The following is a 16,952-nucleotide window of genomic DNA, read 5'->3' as shown; positions in this document are numbered from 1 at the left end:
TTTACGCAAGCCTATATGTATTCATGAACAAACAATGCATGTTTATCTATGGGAAGTATGTTTTTGTCACCTTATAGTCACTCTAGAACTAAAGTTTTTTCGAAGTAGGTCAGTCTGAAGATTTTAAATCTGCAATAAAAAGATTCAATCCTGGGCAGTTACATTTGGCAAAATAATTGACCCTCAAAGAGTTAAACTCCATATAAGTCAAGTGCCATTACCCATGATTGTAAAAAGCACACAAATGCATTTTATACTGCATGTTGTAACCCTTAAAACCATTTAGAACCCTTTAAAGCATTTAAAGGGTCATTTTTAATTGTTGCACACATCAATTGTAGCGATCGTTCCTGTAGCTCTGTGTTTACCACCCACAAAAATCAAAATGCATACGGGAAAAGCTGAACTAAAGCATGTCCTATGTGAGATAACATGGACCTGCAGTGCTTTGTTCTGACTTCCCTACCACTAAACATTCTCTTTCTCCTTCACTAAGCACTAGGGAATAAGTCCTACAAATATTGTAGCAACTACTAAACATAAAAACAAGAAAGCACAGTCTAGTGTGTTGCAATTTGTTCATGATTGAGTTTATGTTCGCAGCAAACGAATGCATGCCATTTTCACACTGCTACACGTGCTCCCACTTACTTGTCACCGTGCTACCGAGTTTTCTCCAGTAGTACGCTTATGACACTTTTTCGTTACTTCTCTGTGTATGTGTGGCAAGTTGTGTGGTTGCAGTTTCGACAGAACTGACCCGAGAACTTTCGTGCAGAATATTGCTGTTAGCAAGTTTAGCACTGTCGGCAGTGCTTGCACTGTAACCTATGCTTTGGTGATCAGCTTTAGCTAGAATTATCCAACATTCAATGCAATGAGCTTTTTTCTTAATATAGACATACGAGGAGAGTTTAAAACTTTCTAACGTTGTCAAATAGATCAAATAATATTTTACCAACATCAAATTAACAGAAATCAACTCTCCCAGTTTAACCTTTCCTTGGATGCTGAAACTGTGGGGCACCATACAAGTGTCAACACCTGTTCGCTGCAGTGTGCTTTACGTACGTGGGTGAAGTGGGACTCCTCGCTGAATGTGAGGTGCCACAAGTTGAGTGACCCGTTGTGGTGTTTGGACAGCATGCACACACTCGGTGTGGGGGCCACTTGGCAGCAGAAGGGGCGTGGTTTGTCTTCTGCGTCTTCATTTTCTTCAGTCTGCAAGAAAGGTCACGTAAAGGCACTGTTGCCAAGGGGTGGCAATCCCAGCAAGTTGCCACAGAAAAGCTCAAGAGGGACATAGCACATAAGAGCTCTTACGTACATGAGAATAGTTCATAAAGCACTTAAATGAAAACAGCCGAGCTTCTTCTTGCAATTAGGATTAGACAAATTACTTAAGAAAACAATGGACCCTCCTTCTGGCATTGTAGCACAGACTACTTGCTGGTGCCCCTTGCAGCGCCAGTTACAGGTCAGGTTCCAGCTTGACAGAAGCCACTGGTGAAATGCTAAAGTAAAACATCCACTGCATCACTCAGGCCGTTTGTTTATTATTGTGATAGCAATTATATGGACACTCCAAGCGCATTTCTGCCATTGACGTCAGTGCTGGCTTCAGCATCGTCATCACTGTGAAGTTCCATATGAAGTCCAAGCGTGATAACCGTCGCCATGCGCCCTACTATGTATGTGCAAGTGAAAGTGTGCAAGTGGAACTGACAATCGCTGCTCCATGTCGCCCGTGTGAAAGAGACAAAAGCACGGAGAAAGTGCACAGTCGTCCAGCACGTGCGAGGCACCGGTAGGAGGGGAGGGAGGAGGGCTTCTACTCCGGCTGCAACTGCGCATGTGGTACCATATCTCGAGAGCAATCTGCATAAGGGGGCAGAGTCTAGGTGCGTCGGTGGCTCATAGCTTTGTGCATGCTGTGTGTTCTCAGTGCTCACTTTGCGTTGAAGCAACAGACAGCAAAAATGACACTTCACTCGCTGCTGCTGCCACGTTTCCTCATGCCAGCATTTTGACAGCAAGTTTCCGCGGTCATCGAGTGAGGCGTGTTAATGTTAGCTTGTGCGCGTGTGACACCATGCTTGTTAATTTAGTTAGTACGCCTATGTTTACAAGTTTATACAGCCAATAAAAATACTATCCTTACTCTGTATAGTTGTTTACTATTTTGCTATCGCAATTGATGCTTCGCCTTTCGGGCAAAACTGTGACTTTTTAAAGCCTCCATGAGGAAAGGTCAAAACCGACCATAAAGCTGCTATACTAAAGCTCTGAAAGTGAGCTTCCATGCAAAGCCCGAGTAACATCACTGTAATATATATATATATATATATATATATATATATATATATATATATATATATATATATATACACACACACACACACATTGCTAGTTAAGAAAATGAATACAGCAACACGCACATGAAAATACAGAGACTACTGCTTTATTTTTCAGTCTCTCTGGAAGTACATACAGAATATCATCACTACTGACCTGGTGTACAGGTCCCTGTTGTTGTGACCCCTGTTGCATAGAGCCAGATTTCACAGATCCCTGCTGCTGTACAGGTTGGGGTGGAACCACCAAGGTGACTGGAGCAACAGGCGTGAGAGGGCTAGGCTGGGCCCATGCTCCCAGCCCCGACAGGACGGTGCGCAAGTCAAGGCCAGCCGTTGGCAGGTAGAGGGCCAGGTGGTGCGACAGTGTGGCCGCGTCCCCCAGGGGAATGGCAGACGGAATGCGAGAGGAGAAGCTTACCAGGGCCTGGCGGAACGACCCGGGACTGCACTCATCCAGCCAGTCAACCAGCCTGCATGACAGTGGTGCCAGGGTAGACAAATTAAACAGAGCATAGCCTAGGAGCTGTTTCAATTGTCGCGAAGCACTTTGAGCAGTAAGCGTTCGCGACTAGAACGTTGGAGCAGCGAGAGGTAGTGTAGCCGACCGAGCACCGAAACAAGGTTGTTCTTTCTCGTCGTCGTTGTCTCTCTCCTAGCCACAGCCCCACTGCTCCCTATTTTACAGTACAGTTATCTCCCCCGCGGAAAAGGAAGCCGTCCCGGTGACCTACGGGTAGGACAGCACAGGCGGATCATAGTAGGGCTTGAGACGCTGGGCATGCACAATTTCGCGTCCACGGCGGCGATGATCCAAAGGTAGCTCGAGGGGTTCCACAATATAGTTGACTGGAGACGTTTGTTTGATCACGCGGTATGGGCCCTGGTACTTCGACGCGAGTTTCGGTGACAGTCCAGTGGTAGAGGCTGGAACCCAAAGCCACACTAGCGAGCCAGGAGGATAGGATACAGGAGCATTGGAACTTTCTCGATGGTGCTTCTGGCGTTGCTGGTCTTCTGACGTAAATATACGGGAAAGCTTGCGACACTCTTCTGCGTGTGCAGCAGCTTCGGATAGGGTAGTTGTTTCCGTGGAGTCAGGGCGGTACGGAAGGATAGTATCCATTGTGGAAAAAGGTTCGCGTCCGTACAGGAGAAAGAAGGGCGAAAATCCCGTGGTAGTCTGCGTGGCGGTGTTGTAAGCGTAGGTCAGAAAAGGTAGAACATGGTCCCATTTGGTTTGGTCGGATGCAACGTACATGGCCAGCATGTCACCAAGAGTGCGATTAAAGCGCTCGATCATGCCATTAGTCTGCGGATGATACGCAGTAGTGGTGCGATGAATGATGCGGCATTCTTTGAGGAGAGCCTCGATGACGTCGGAGAGGAAGACGCGGCCTCTATCACTGAGTAATTCCCTGGGAGCTCCATGGCGAAGGATGATGTGGCGCAGGAGAAACCAGGCGACGTCACGTGCAGAAGCGCTGGACAAAGGGGAAGTTTCCGCATAGCGCGTAAGATGGTCGATGGCCACGATTACCCAGCGATTTCCATCTGATGTGGTTGGCAGAGGTCCATAAATGTCGATGCCTACTCGATCAAAAGCACGTGCTGGGCAAGGCAAAGGCTGCAATGGGGCGGTTGAACGACGAGGGGGATCTTTACGGCGTTGGCAAACCAAACAGGAGCGGACATAATGATGGATGAATCGATACATCCCCCGCCAGTAGTAACGAAGGCGTAGACGCGCGTATGTCTTCAGTACCCCTGCATGCGCACACTGGGGATCGTCGTGGAACGCTGCGCAAATATCCGAACGCAGGTGTCGCGGGATGACAAGCAACCATTTGCGGCCGTCCGGGAGGTAGTTGCGACGGTACAGGAGCCCGTCGCGAATGGAGAAGTGATGTGCTTGGCGACGTAATGCGCGATTGTTAGTGGGTGTCGATGGGCTGGACAAAAAACGCAGCATGGACACAATCCATGGGTCTTTCTTCTGCTCCAGAAGAATGTCCGTGGCAGCAAGGGAAGACTCGGACAACGAGGCTTTCGGGAAGCTAGCCGCGTCTGTTAGTGGAGAACGAGACAAGGCATCCGCATCCGAATGTTTTCGGCCAGAACGATACAGTACGCGAATGTCATACTCCTGCAGTCGAAGGGCCCATCGAGCAAGACGACCGGACGGTTCTTTTAAGGATGACAGCCAGCACAGCGAATGGTGATCAGTTATGACGTCAAACGGGCGGCCATAAAGATACGGACGGAATTTGGTTATGGCCCAAATTATAGCGAGGCATTCCTTTTCTGTGACAGAATAGTTCGATTCAGGTTTAGTGAGTGCACGACTGGCGAAGGCAACGACGTACTCATCGAAGCCAGCCTTTCTCTGAGCGAGAACGGCCCCAAGGCCAACGCCACTGGCATCCGTGTGTATTTCAGTTGGAGCGCTGGGGTCGAAATGGCGCAGGATTGGTGGTGACGTCAAGAGACGACGCAGCTTTGTGAAGGCGGCATCGCAATCCCGTGACCAGGTTGAAAGGTTGTGGCCACCACGAAGAAGCTGCGTTAAAGGTGCAATTATAGTGGCAAAATTGCGGATGAAACGGCGAAAGTATGACGCTAATCCAATGAAGCTGCGCAGTTCTTTCAAAGTCGTTGGTCGGGGAAACTGGGCAACAGCTTGTAGTTTCGCCGGATCAGGAAGTACACCTTCTTTCGACACGACATGGCCGAGGATGACCAGCTGCCGGGCAGCGAAGTGACACTTCTTCAAGTTAAGCTGGAGGCCAGCATCGGCGATGCACTTTAGGACGCGTTCAAGTCGAAGTAAGTGGGAAGGAAAGTCCGGTGAAAAGATAACGATGTCGTCCAGATAACACAGGCATATCTGCCATTTGAGGCCGCGCAAGATGTTGTCCATCATTCTTTCAAATGTGGCAGGCGCATTACACAGGCCAAATGGCATCACGGTGAATTCAAATAAACCGTCAGGTGTGATGAAGGCCGTTTTCGGACGGTCTGACTCAGCCACTGGCACTTGCCAGTACCCGGATCGTAAGTCTAAGGATGAGTAGAATTCAGCGCCTTGGAGGCAGTCTAGCGCGTCGTCAATACGGGGTAGCGGATAAACGTCCTTGCGGGTGATCTTATTAAGTCGCCGGTAGTCCACGCAAAAGCGAATTGTGCCATCTTTCTTTTTTACCAGCACTACAGGAGAAGCCCAGGGACTGTGCGAAGGTTGTATGACACCGCGTTGGAGCATGTCTCCAACTTGCTCAGCGATCACGCTATGCTCCGTGGCGGATACACGATATGGCCTGTGGCGTAAAGGCGCATGGTTGCCGGTGTCGATGTGATGGACAACAGTGGAAGTACGGCCTAAGCGTGATTGTTGTAGGTCGAATGACGTGCGAAAGCGGTCTAGAAGATGGACGACCTGGGCGTGCTGCGCTGGAGTGAGGTTGGGATCAATACTCTGGTAAAATGGTGGGTCACACGGCGGCGTGGGAGGAGAAACTTGAAGGGCCAGAGCGTCAACCGGAGGAGAAGCCGGGTCGTCAGGCACATCGTAAAGGAAGCTTGGTTCGATTTCGTCGGCATAACCAAGACACTCATTGTGGAGCAGCCTAGCAGGGCAAGGAAACAGGTTTGATACATAAAGTGCGCTCGAACCTTGTCGAATGGCAAGAAGGGCAAAAGGAAGCAAGAAAGGATGGCGGCGAGCAACAAGCTGAGACGGCGTGAAAAGAACTGTGGAGTCGGAAAACCCAACGCAGGAAACGGGTACAAGTGCGGCAGAGTATGGAGGAATCTCGGTGTCGGCGGCGACGAACACACGACTGGAAGTGTCAGCAGTATCTACAAAAACGTCGGTGCCGAATGGCGACAGCGCGAGTTCAGCACGGGCACAATCTATAACGGCATGATGAGAGGACAGAAAGTCCCATCCTAAAATCATGGCATGGGAGCAGCGAGGCAGAACAACGAACTCAATATGGTATAAAGCGCCGCTTATAACAACACGCACGGTACACTTCCCTAAGGGTTCAATCGGCGCAGCGCTTGCTGTACGTAATGAAATGGCTGAATAAGTCGTCGCGACTTTTCTAAGCGTAAGACGAAGCTGGTCCGAAATCACTGATATTGCTGCTCCCGTGTCTACAAGCGCATGAACGGCAATGTCTTCTGCATAAACTTCAAGGATGTTCGCAGGAAATAAATGAGGTCTTGAGGAGTTCGCTGAGATCGCAGTTCTTGCCTCCGGAACTGCGGTCCTTAGTTTTCCTCTCGGATAGCTTCAGGACGACGGATAAGCGGCGACAGAGAACGCCGACGGGGAGACTGAGACCGACGTGTATTGAAGGGTCGGGAAAGAGGAGACGAGGCTTCGAAGGGCTGAGCGGCAGCAGCAGAACGGGACGTAGAGTCGAAACCGTTACTTTGTGCCCTCGGAGAGTCCGAAGGATACCATCCACGCCGGCGGCAAAGCCGTGCTACATGCCCAGGTAGGCCACACGAATAACAGATAGGCCGATTGTCATGGGTGCGCCATGGATTGAGAACAGCGGGCGTAGACTGTCGGAAATATTGGCGAGGTGGGCGCACGGGCTGCTGTGGCGGCCAGTAGCTGCTTGGGGGGACAGGAGAGTATGTTGCAGCTGCTTGCGGAGGTGAGGGAAAGGCGCTGGTAAGTCTGGATTGATTACCTGCAGAAGGAGGCCTTGAATTGGCGACAACGGCAGCGTACGTAAGTGGCACAGGCGGAGGAGGCGGTTGATGAGCAAGTGGTACTGCGTTAGCGACTTGTTCTTGTATCAGGTGACGGAGATCTGGAGACAAGCGCGGCTCTGAGGCTGGAGCGACTGGCAGAAGAGAGAGTTGGCGCGCCACTTCTTCTCGTACAAATTGCTTGATGCTGTCGAAAAGTTCGGAACTGCAAGGAGCAGAAGTGACGCCATCACTCAGAGCAGAAAGTGCGACGTCCGGAGCGAGAGCTCGGCGCGTAGAAAGCCGCTGTTTGCGCAGCTCTTCATAGCTCTGGCAAAGCGCTATGATGTCGTTCACCGTCTGAGGATTCCTTGCCAAGAGCATTTGGAAGGCGTCGTCTTCTATGCCTTTCAAGATGTTCTTGACCTTGCCATCTTCGGTCATATCAGGGTCTATACGCCGGCAGATGTCAACTACATCTTCAATGTAGCTCGTGAAAGTTTCGCCCTTTTGTTGGGCACGACAGCGAAGCTGTTGTTCAGCCCGAAGTTTGCGCACAGCAGGGCGACCGAATACTTCCTGAAGTGCCGTGCGGAATGCTGACCAGGTGGAAAAGTCAGCCTCATGGTTGCGGAACCAAAGATGGGCGACCCCGGAAAGGTAGAAAGGGACGTAGCCAAGCTTGTCAGCATCAGACCATTTGTTGTGGGCACTCACTCGGTTGTATGATGAGAGCCAGTCCTCTACGTCATGATCATCAGTTCCATTGAATATGGGAGGATCCCGTTGGCGTGGCGCACCAGGACAGATGACTGGAGGCGGTGCCATGGGTGGGGCGGTAGGGCTAGTCTCCTCAGGCATGGGAGATGTGACAGGGATCGTCCGGCTTCGGAGTTCCAGGTTGGCAATAAGTCCAGCACCTTCCACCAAATGTCGCGAAGCACTTTGAGCAGTAAGCGTTCGCGACTAGAACGTTGGAGCAGCGAGAGGTAGTGTAGCCGACCGAGCACCGAAACAAGGTTGTTCTTTCTCGTCGTCGTTGTCTCTCTCCTAGCCACAGCCCCACTGCTCCCTATTTTACAGTACACAATGAACAAACGTGGCAGCACCGAAATGTGCGAAATGTGAACCATGGTCACTTGAGAAATAATTGACACAGCATCAACATGCTGTTTTTTAACAATCGGAAGTGCCGGCCAAGCCAGAGCCTGCAAATTGTGTGGGGAGATAATAGAGGCAGAAACTATGCAGAATGGGTAACTGTGAAGGATCTCATAAGTTGCCTTTTCATATTGAGCTCATATGTGATAGGCTACAGAACCAAAAGCATCTGTACTATTGACAGTCAACTGTGTTATCAAATCTTTGTTTGCTTGTATACAAGTTTGCCCAACAGAGAATTTAATTCTTAACTCCCACCTTTGGCAGTGCCTCGTCCTCTACGATCACTACAATGTGACTATATTTCATGTGGTACACCAATGAAGTATTGAGCACAAGGGCGTATGGTGGCACCATTTGCTGGTAGCATTGCATTGACATGGTATGAGGGATAACATGGTGCACTCAAATTCAGGTGGTCACTTCAAAGCGCTCAAGAGGTATTCATCTTGTTTTGGGTAGTAGAGAAAGACGTTCCGAGTACATTTTGTTGGGTCTTTCAGATCGGTGAAATCCGACTTGGAGCGCCCAGAAATGCTCCCACCCATGATATCGGAGCAAATGCAAGGTCAGGGAAGTTTTCCATCGTGCGAGCGTTATATAGCTTCCATCGGCATGCTTTTGTCGGGGTCGGTGCGGCTGTTCAGGCTGTTGTGCTTTGCATGCCTCACATCCTTGTTCGCAATGTAGTAACAATTGCATTTCTTAGCAGTCTCCAGTTATACTTTTGACTCAAGAGGCAAAAGCAAGGACAGCATGTTACAGTCATGCCGAAAACTTCTTGTGCTGGCATAAGACTGGTAGGACTCTCTTGCAAGTGACAGCCACTGTAGCGATTGCTTTTGTAGCCTACAATTTTTGTCTGGTTTGCACTCTCACTCGCCGTGATGCTACAATGCTGTGTGATGTGGTGGCATTCAGTCAGGCATCACAGACAGTTTCCCTCAACCGTAGCTCTCATCTCACTTTCCAAAAAGTTACCCGCTGTTCGGGAGGTGCGCGTTTTCTCTAACCTGGATCTGGAGCATCTTGCATTCCACCTTCGAGAAGCAGACAGACCACCCAAATTTACCAACAGTCTGGCTACTGGTGCTCAAGTGGAAGACGCCACGCAGATGATATTTTCTCAATTTCTGTAAGTGCCTCCAAAGTGAGGGAAATTGTTTACTGCCAAGTTAATGGTCCTGGGCAAACCAAAAGCACGGAATACTTTACAGACACCCTCTCTCCACAAAATACATACAGCCACTTTGTGCCTATAGACCTTTTTCTTGTGGCTACTGTCATATTGCATAGGCAGTGGCGCCATCTATGGGCAGTCAACGTGCTGTCTTGAGCAAGAGCTTCATGTTATATGCCAGGTATATGTTTGGCAGCATTTTTGGTGGTTGTTTTTGTGCTCGTGCAGTCTATTTATTATGATGTGGCATATTCTAAAAGGGAAATGGTTCCGTGAGAAATACTGAAGCGATTTAAATGAGCATAGATGGAGTTTTGCTAGCATTGAGGTGGACGGAGTGCCCAGTGCGATGTATGCGCGCACGTTAATTTGTGCCTACAATCAGCCTCAGAGATCAGTTGTGCATTTGTGAAAGTTGTTTTACGAATGGGACCTTACTGCATCATTCTCACTGTAATTCTAAGCTGTGGTTTAGCAGCCATGAATAGGTACAAAAAATATGGTGATCTGAACATTGTGGGCACCATTCTGTTGCAGGATAAGTTCTGCTGTTTGCTTTGGAAAGTGTGCAAACTGTTACCTACAGATACATTGCACGACTACTTCTTTTGTTGGATGAGGTTTCTGCCCAGGAATAAAGTAGTTTTGGTTGGTACACATACCGTACATGTGGATTCCGCTTGAGAGTAGTCGAGTGATCAAGTGCAGACTGCACGAGCGTCTGGTGCAGTGGTAGATGCTGAGTTATTGATCTGTTTCTTCTATATATTGCATAGTACAAGCATGCAGCATGACCATGTGAGGTCTTATTGTGGCATTAGCCAGTATATTGTTCGTTCTTTTTTGTTTTCTTCGTGTGAGAAAAGGATAATTTTTTTGTTCAGTCTTGTTCATCCTGTCCTCTATGATGCACTCACCCATTTTATGAAAGCTGTAGCTCCAGAAATAGTTGTCGGATTCATTTTATGCGATCCTCTTTGGATATTACTTCTTTACAGGGCAAAAAGGCAATGCTGAAGCCCAAAGCTTATATGTATCATGCTGGTTTGCCAATTGCAGTGTTCGCTGTGTTGAGCAATTCTCGCTGCCTCATACAGGAGGCTAGCATAGACATGGCTTAGCAATTTTACTAGACTTAAAATGCGTGAGAAGGATGCCGGAGGCTGATGCAAATTTTTTATGTTTTTTTTTATGTTTAGATGTTTCAGGATTGCATTAGGTTGGCTGTACACTAGCACACTTATGCTTTAGTTCCTACGTTTAGCAATCAGGTAGCGAGAATATTTTCTAATTCACGCTGGCAATCCACAGACGTCAGATACCTTCATCGAGCGAAGACCAATACAACTGTTCACAACGGATATACACACTGCGGCTGATAATGCATGTCACATGTTCACGCAGCCAAGAGAAACCACCACATACTGCGGTTACTGCTACACTGAAAGGCTACACAGTGCTTTTTCGACTACCTTGTATGGACTAGTATGACTTAAAAGATCTCCAAATCGTTCTGCAGCATGCTGTGGCAACACATTCAACACATTCAAGCAGGTCGCATCGGCTCGCACAAACCAGAGAGGAGGAAAGGCTCATTGCATACCCTTCCTCGTCACCCAATGAAAAAATCTATAATGTACGTCGCAACGTGGACCACCAAGCCAGCTTATCTTGCCCAATAAATTATATATAAATACGGTAAACCCCGTACCACCAGACATTATCTGAGGCTTTTTTTTGCTTTTTTTACTGTTTAAACGGCATTCTCCTTGAGCAAGTTTCGTGCCACACTTGTACAAGGAATACTGAACGGCAGCCTACACAAATAAGGCCATACAGCAGCAGGACATTAGAACATACATGAAGAAATAAATGCAACGACTTCACAAAAACAGCAAATAGAGAACTAAAGGCATCAGCTATATCCATGACCATGGCCGGTCTGTTGACTTCAAGAATGATGATGATGACAATGGCGGCATGCTTTAGGTTCTGGTTTCAGTTTTACTACAGAACTTACGTTTCATTTAGCGCAGGCTCAGTGCAGCTTTCCACTAAAATATCATTTTGGAGCAGGATGGCGCAAAGAAGTGCGCTTGGCGAAATTCGGCACAATTCGTGCAGATGGTCAACTACTCTAAGAGCTACTGGCAATTAACAATTTCTAAACAGCAGCTGTCAGTACGCAACTCTATGAAACTGACAGAAGCATATACAGTATAGACATCTTGCAAGGGCCACACACCCTATTAAAATCATCACTATGATCATGTACTCTGACCAGCCTTCACTTTTCCCTGTGGTGATTTGCAAGTATTAAAGGGGCCCTGAACTACCTTTCTTTATATGCTTAAAAAATGCCTTGGAATGAGTATGGTGCCTCCCAGGAATATATTACCGGAAGTATTTTGCAAAAAAAAAAGAAAGACTACAAGCACAAACACTACAAGTGCAATACTCCTCAACGTCCTCCATTCCGAAAGAACAGGGCAGAAGTTGCTGATCTCATCACTTTGCAGAGCTACTTTCTACTAAATAGCTGTGCATGGCTGCTTTTTTCTTGTACCGAGTGGAAGGAGTAGCAAATTTCCTTTTGCACTTATCTCTACAGCAAACACACAATTTCCCGGGCTTGAATGAAACTGTCTTTCACTCATGCAAATATGTCGGCAATGCGCAGATCAGCTCAGCGATGGTCGCCGCACTCCAAAAACATTTTGAAAGGATTATTAACACGAGTTTCAAGCGTGATGGCGATGCAACCTGAAGTTGAGCAACTCTGTTAGCAGATGACCTGCTCGGGCTGGCTTGCATTGCCACCATGGAGGAAGGAAAGAATAGGAGAGGCCCCGGCCAGCAGGACATATTGGAGAAAGTGTGGCAGAAGTCATATGCTCTTTTTCGCAAAGGACCACTATGACTTGTACCGTAAATGTCAACAGTGCCATAGCAACCACGCTCCTGAAGCTCTTGCTGCTGCTCTAGGCCTCTGAAAACTGAGGTAGATTTTTTTCGGCTCAGGTCTTTCTTAAAGCAGATTCTGTTTGTGAGCCCACCCGACTTTGGAGCATGGTGTGCAAACTTGAAAGCTGTGTTTTGGGTCTGTGAGTGTGAGTTGTCAGTCAGTAACAGACACAGTCAAGTAATCATGGCATGAGTCGTCTTCGTCATCTTCAACGTGCCATGGAAAAGCACAGGAGCGCGTCTGCATCATTAAACTGTTACGGAAGTTTCGTAGGCTGTTCTGAGGCGCGTTGGCAGCACACACTACTGGCAGCTCATAGCAATGCAAGTTCAAAGCTACCGCCTATCTGCTCCAGCGAGCTGATAGGAGGCGCAATGGACGATGGCACACCAACATGGCTACATTTGTGGCTTCAAAAATCTGACGTCAAGGCCCCTCCTATTTTGTTTCTTTCCTCCATGACTGCCATGCACCTGGAGTCAGGTCACCCACAGAGATCAATCAGAGCATGCGGTTGTCTGAGCATCCGAATGGCGATAGGGCTTGTCACAGCACCCCATGGTAGCTACACTATGCAGCAGGTGCAGCTACATGCAACTGTAGTGCATATAGCACAATGTTTGTTGCGTGCACGGAATGGCTGGAGTGCGTGCTCACACCTGTGTGCTCCAGTCTGGCCGTGTTCCGTGGTGCAGACCAGCTTTGTCCTAGACGGATGGTAGTGAAACCCAGATTGCACATTTTTATGTGCTATCAATAGGTCAATATGAAGTAATGCCAGCCAGAGTGTCTACCCAGAAGTGACCGAGAGTGAGCATGCGCTGGCGCACGACCCCTTGTAAATGCTAATTGCCATTCCTCATGATGCATGGCAGGCATAACATCCATGGGCTCTGGGCTGAAGCTTCGCGTGGTTCAATGCTAGCTGAGTGTTCAAAACTAATCGAAATTATAGCAAGACTTAACGGCTATGACACCGATAAACAGTCTGGCCAAAGTTTCATTCCTAAGAGGCCAGGTGTGACCCAGCATGAGCAGACAATAGTCTGCATCCTCCAGAAGTGCATAATACTTATCAAAATTCTAAACGTAGATTTTTGGTTGACTTCCACTTGTTTAGTTGTTAGCATCAATTACCGTATTTACTAGAATCTAACGCACACTTTTGTTTCCAATAAAATAGATTAAAAAATTGCATGCACATTAGAATCGAGTAGAACCCCAAATTTGCGTTACCACATCGCCATCTGCATTTCAAAATGGCCGCCTCGTACGCGCTTCAAGCACAGCGACGGTAGGTCGGTGTGCCGTCCGCCGGGTGTTAAGTGTAGTTCAGTGCTTTTCCGCTTCCTATAGTCAGAGGCCTGTTACAAGCGGTGCTTGTCGTGTGTTGCTGCGGCCGTATTATGTTGGAACTGTGGCACATTTACCATTATGGCAATTCGTGCAGGGTGTATTTTATATCATGGAATGTGCAAGAGAAATGATTTGACTTGAAGTGATGTAAAATACAATGGCACAAATATTGATATACATGCAACTAAAACCCTTTGGTTCAATTTCTTTGCCTGTATTTGGGCTATTTCAAGAGGCACGCTTGCAAATAATTTAGCAATGTTTCTTGACAATACAAATAAACTTGTTTTTTGATGAAAAAAACAAGTTCTTACGTTGTTCGATGTTGAGAGGAGTAGCTTGTACTGCGCAAAATAATAGTTTGGACTCACGGTGATTGTACATATGTATAATTGAATGCAATACTTATTTAGGTGACTCTTCGGATACACACGCAAACCAGCAACACCAAGCTTTTACTGCAACTATATTTAAATGAAACACTGCACTGTATCACAGCACTCACAGTACATGTAGTGTAGCGTAAGGTAGTGCTTGTTTTTTCTTTCCCGGAGTATGCTCAGGAGCCAAGTTCTTGGTACTCACAAGGACTTGCAGGGGCACAATATTATTAGCTTGATAATACTATTCGTAATTTCAATTTTATGCTGCTCACAACCAATGACTCCTGAACATTTGAGCTGGCGAAAGGAAAAAAAAAAAAGTATGCCAGCGGCAAGGCATCTGCTAGTCGTTTTGTCGAGAACCTGCACTTCAAGCTGAATTTTTTTGTACAAAGAATAATTTCGGTGGCTGTCTTTGAGCAGGTTAATTTCTTCACTTGTGTACAAACACGCCTTTTTCACCTGTAGAAGATGCAACATTTTCATTCACATCTTATTATTTGCTTGAAGCGTGTGTAAGTTTGGCTCGCTGGCTCTTCAGGATTATTTCTATGGCCAACATCCCATCAAAGCCTTGCCTGTTCTTTTTTCTAGGAATTTCCTTCAATATGTAAGCCGTAGCATCTGGCAGCATCGAAAGAACAGTGTCACTCATTAGCCGCACATACACCATCAGAATCTGCACAATCGTCCTGTCCCTCATACGCTTGATGACATGCTCTTTGAAGTGGTGGTGCCACAAGACTAACGCGGTTAAAAACTTTTGCCAGCACGGTGAAAGGCAAGCTCATGCCTATGGGAAAGTTCTGGGTCTCAGCAAATCGAAACCAATTATATTTTTGCTGGTGGCTTGCATGTTTGTAGCCGAACTTACAATTTGGCGCAAGGCAAGTGGTAATAGCAAGTTTTCACAGTCATTGAGTGAGACGTGTTCATGTATGCTTGTGCATGCGTGGCACCATGCTTGTTAATTTAGTTAGTAAGTGAATATTTATAAGTTTATACAGCTGATAAAACTACTATCCTTACTTCGTATAGCTGTCGACTAATGTGCTGTCACAACCAATGCTTCACCTTTAGGGAGAAATTGCAACTTTAGTGCATTGGGAGTAAATCTGTTTATACAAATGAGAGAAAGTTGTATTTCTGTGTGAAAGAATGAGGTGCACAGTAAAGAACATTTCATTTTTTTTTTTGTCACGGAAAATAAGTGCATGTTACAATCGAGGGCGCATTAGAATCGAGTAAATACAGTATTATACACTGTAACTGTAGGAAAAAATGCAATGATCCAAACATTCTTCTTGATAGATGTCAGCTATAGTACAGTAGCAGCTGTTTGTGGTAATCTTGTATAAGACAACATATGCAAGGCGCCGGCAGCTTCAATACGGATGAGGAGAAATCCTGTGCTTGAAAAGAGGGTGTTTGAAAAAAATGCAACTTCAGGCTTCGCTTGTGAGCTCCTCACAATTTGCACGACTGCAAAATTTTGCAGCGATGTTTACAGCAGCATATGCTATCCATGGAATGTGTTTTTCACCTAGTTTGAGCGCCTGGTTCAGGGCCCCTTTGGGATGCAGGCTATGCAACCATCAGTACCTGCACTTGCCTTTATCCTGTCTAGAGCAAATGCACACTGCTTTAAATCTTGAATCTCAGGGTAGTCCAGAAAGAACCCCTAGAAGTACCCAACTACTGAACTTGCCAATCGCTGGCCAAGGTGCTCACCAAACAAGGAAGCTCCCATCGACCGGATGAATGCTGAACAGCAGGTCGGGGCTCTGGTGCCACTCGCGCAAGAGTGATTCTATCTTGTGGTCCAGGGCATTTCCCAGTGACTGCTGCTGCGACAGAGAGGGGCACAGCGTGTGCACCCAAGGTTGTTAGTTCGCACACTTCACTTAGAATGGTATTAAGGCTGAATTGTGCAAGTGACAAAAATGCTTCCTGCCGTTCCCGTCCTCCAAGGGCTGTTCTAAGCAATACAACACATGGCTGATCTATAAGGTGCCTCTGTCTCAAAAAGGTATTCTAAAGGGCTCATTACTTCTTTCATTAGCTATGTCTCATTTCTACATGAAGAAGCAAAACTAGTTCAAATAAAACACTCTTAAGCAGCATGATGCTGACAAGTGCTTTCACTGTCCGACACAAATACAGCACCTTTACACAGCTGTCACTTCTCAACAATGACAATTTTAGTTTGTTGTTCACGAATGTCCAACATCCATGGGCTCTCTAAAAAAATTGAAGCTCATAAAAGCTGAGAGAAAAAATATAAATGCTTCCAATTCTAGCATTTAGCATCTTTATGCCGAGTGTTATGCAGTGCTGTGATCCTAATTTTCACAATAACTTCCTACATGGTTTCTTTCTTCATTTTTTTCTCAGAGCATTTTCACATTCACATCTTCCATATTTCATCGCTGCAGTCCGTAGCATTGATGTCACTGTGTATCTTGTTTTTTGTGTTTGTGCAGCAATACTCTCCCTACGATACTGTATTTTTGCATGTATAACTCGCACCAAAAATTTTAAACATTTTATCAGTAAAGTCGAGGTGCAGATTATATGCAAATTTTGCCTTAAAGCGCCCCTCACCAGGTATGGACATTTTGAGCTGACAAGTGCAGTCCATACAATGTGTGCTCACGATCGCGTCTGCTAAGAATTACATCGCTAGGCACCACGGAAAGAGCTGAAATTTCAAATTAAACGCAATTTGCCCTTCTTCTCACGGGCGCCGCACTCCAAGATGGGGTGGTGAAGTACATGAGCAAGTGTGCCCACATACATGTATATGCTGTGATGTCATTCATAGGGGCCCCTGACACCTCGAGAAT

The 16,952-nt window shown here is 46.8% G+C and overlaps 1 protein-coding gene across 10 annotated transcripts in view; it reads right to left on the bottom strand.

Annotated features, from left to right (window-relative positions):
* Rbcn-3A (rabconnectin-3 alpha) overlaps positions 1-16,952 on the bottom strand; it is a 175,434-nt gene that overhangs the window by 134,094 nt on the left and 24,388 nt on the right. For all 10 annotated transcript variants that reach the window (XM_065444752.2, XM_065444823.1, XM_065444293.1 and 7 more), the window contains 3 exons: positions 15,838-15,950; positions 2,512-2,827; positions 1,072-1,221 (listed from right to left, as the gene is read on the bottom strand). In XM_065444752.2, coding sequence (XP_065300824.1) covers positions 1,072-1,221; positions 2,512-2,827; positions 15,838-15,950 — 579 coding nt within the window. The remainder of the gene's footprint in view (positions 1-1,071; positions 1,222-2,511; positions 2,828-15,837; positions 15,951-16,952) is intronic.

Source organism: Dermacentor albipictus, chromosome 1 (genome assembly GCF_038994185.2).
Source record: "Dermacentor albipictus isolate Rhodes 1998 colony chromosome 1, USDA_Dalb.pri_finalv2, whole genome shotgun sequence".
NCBI lineage: Eukaryota > Metazoa > Arthropoda > Arachnida > Ixodida > Ixodidae > Dermacentor > Dermacentor albipictus.
The sequence above is the reverse complement of the archived record's forward strand: the minus strand, read 5'-3'. Positions and strand labels throughout refer to the sequence as shown.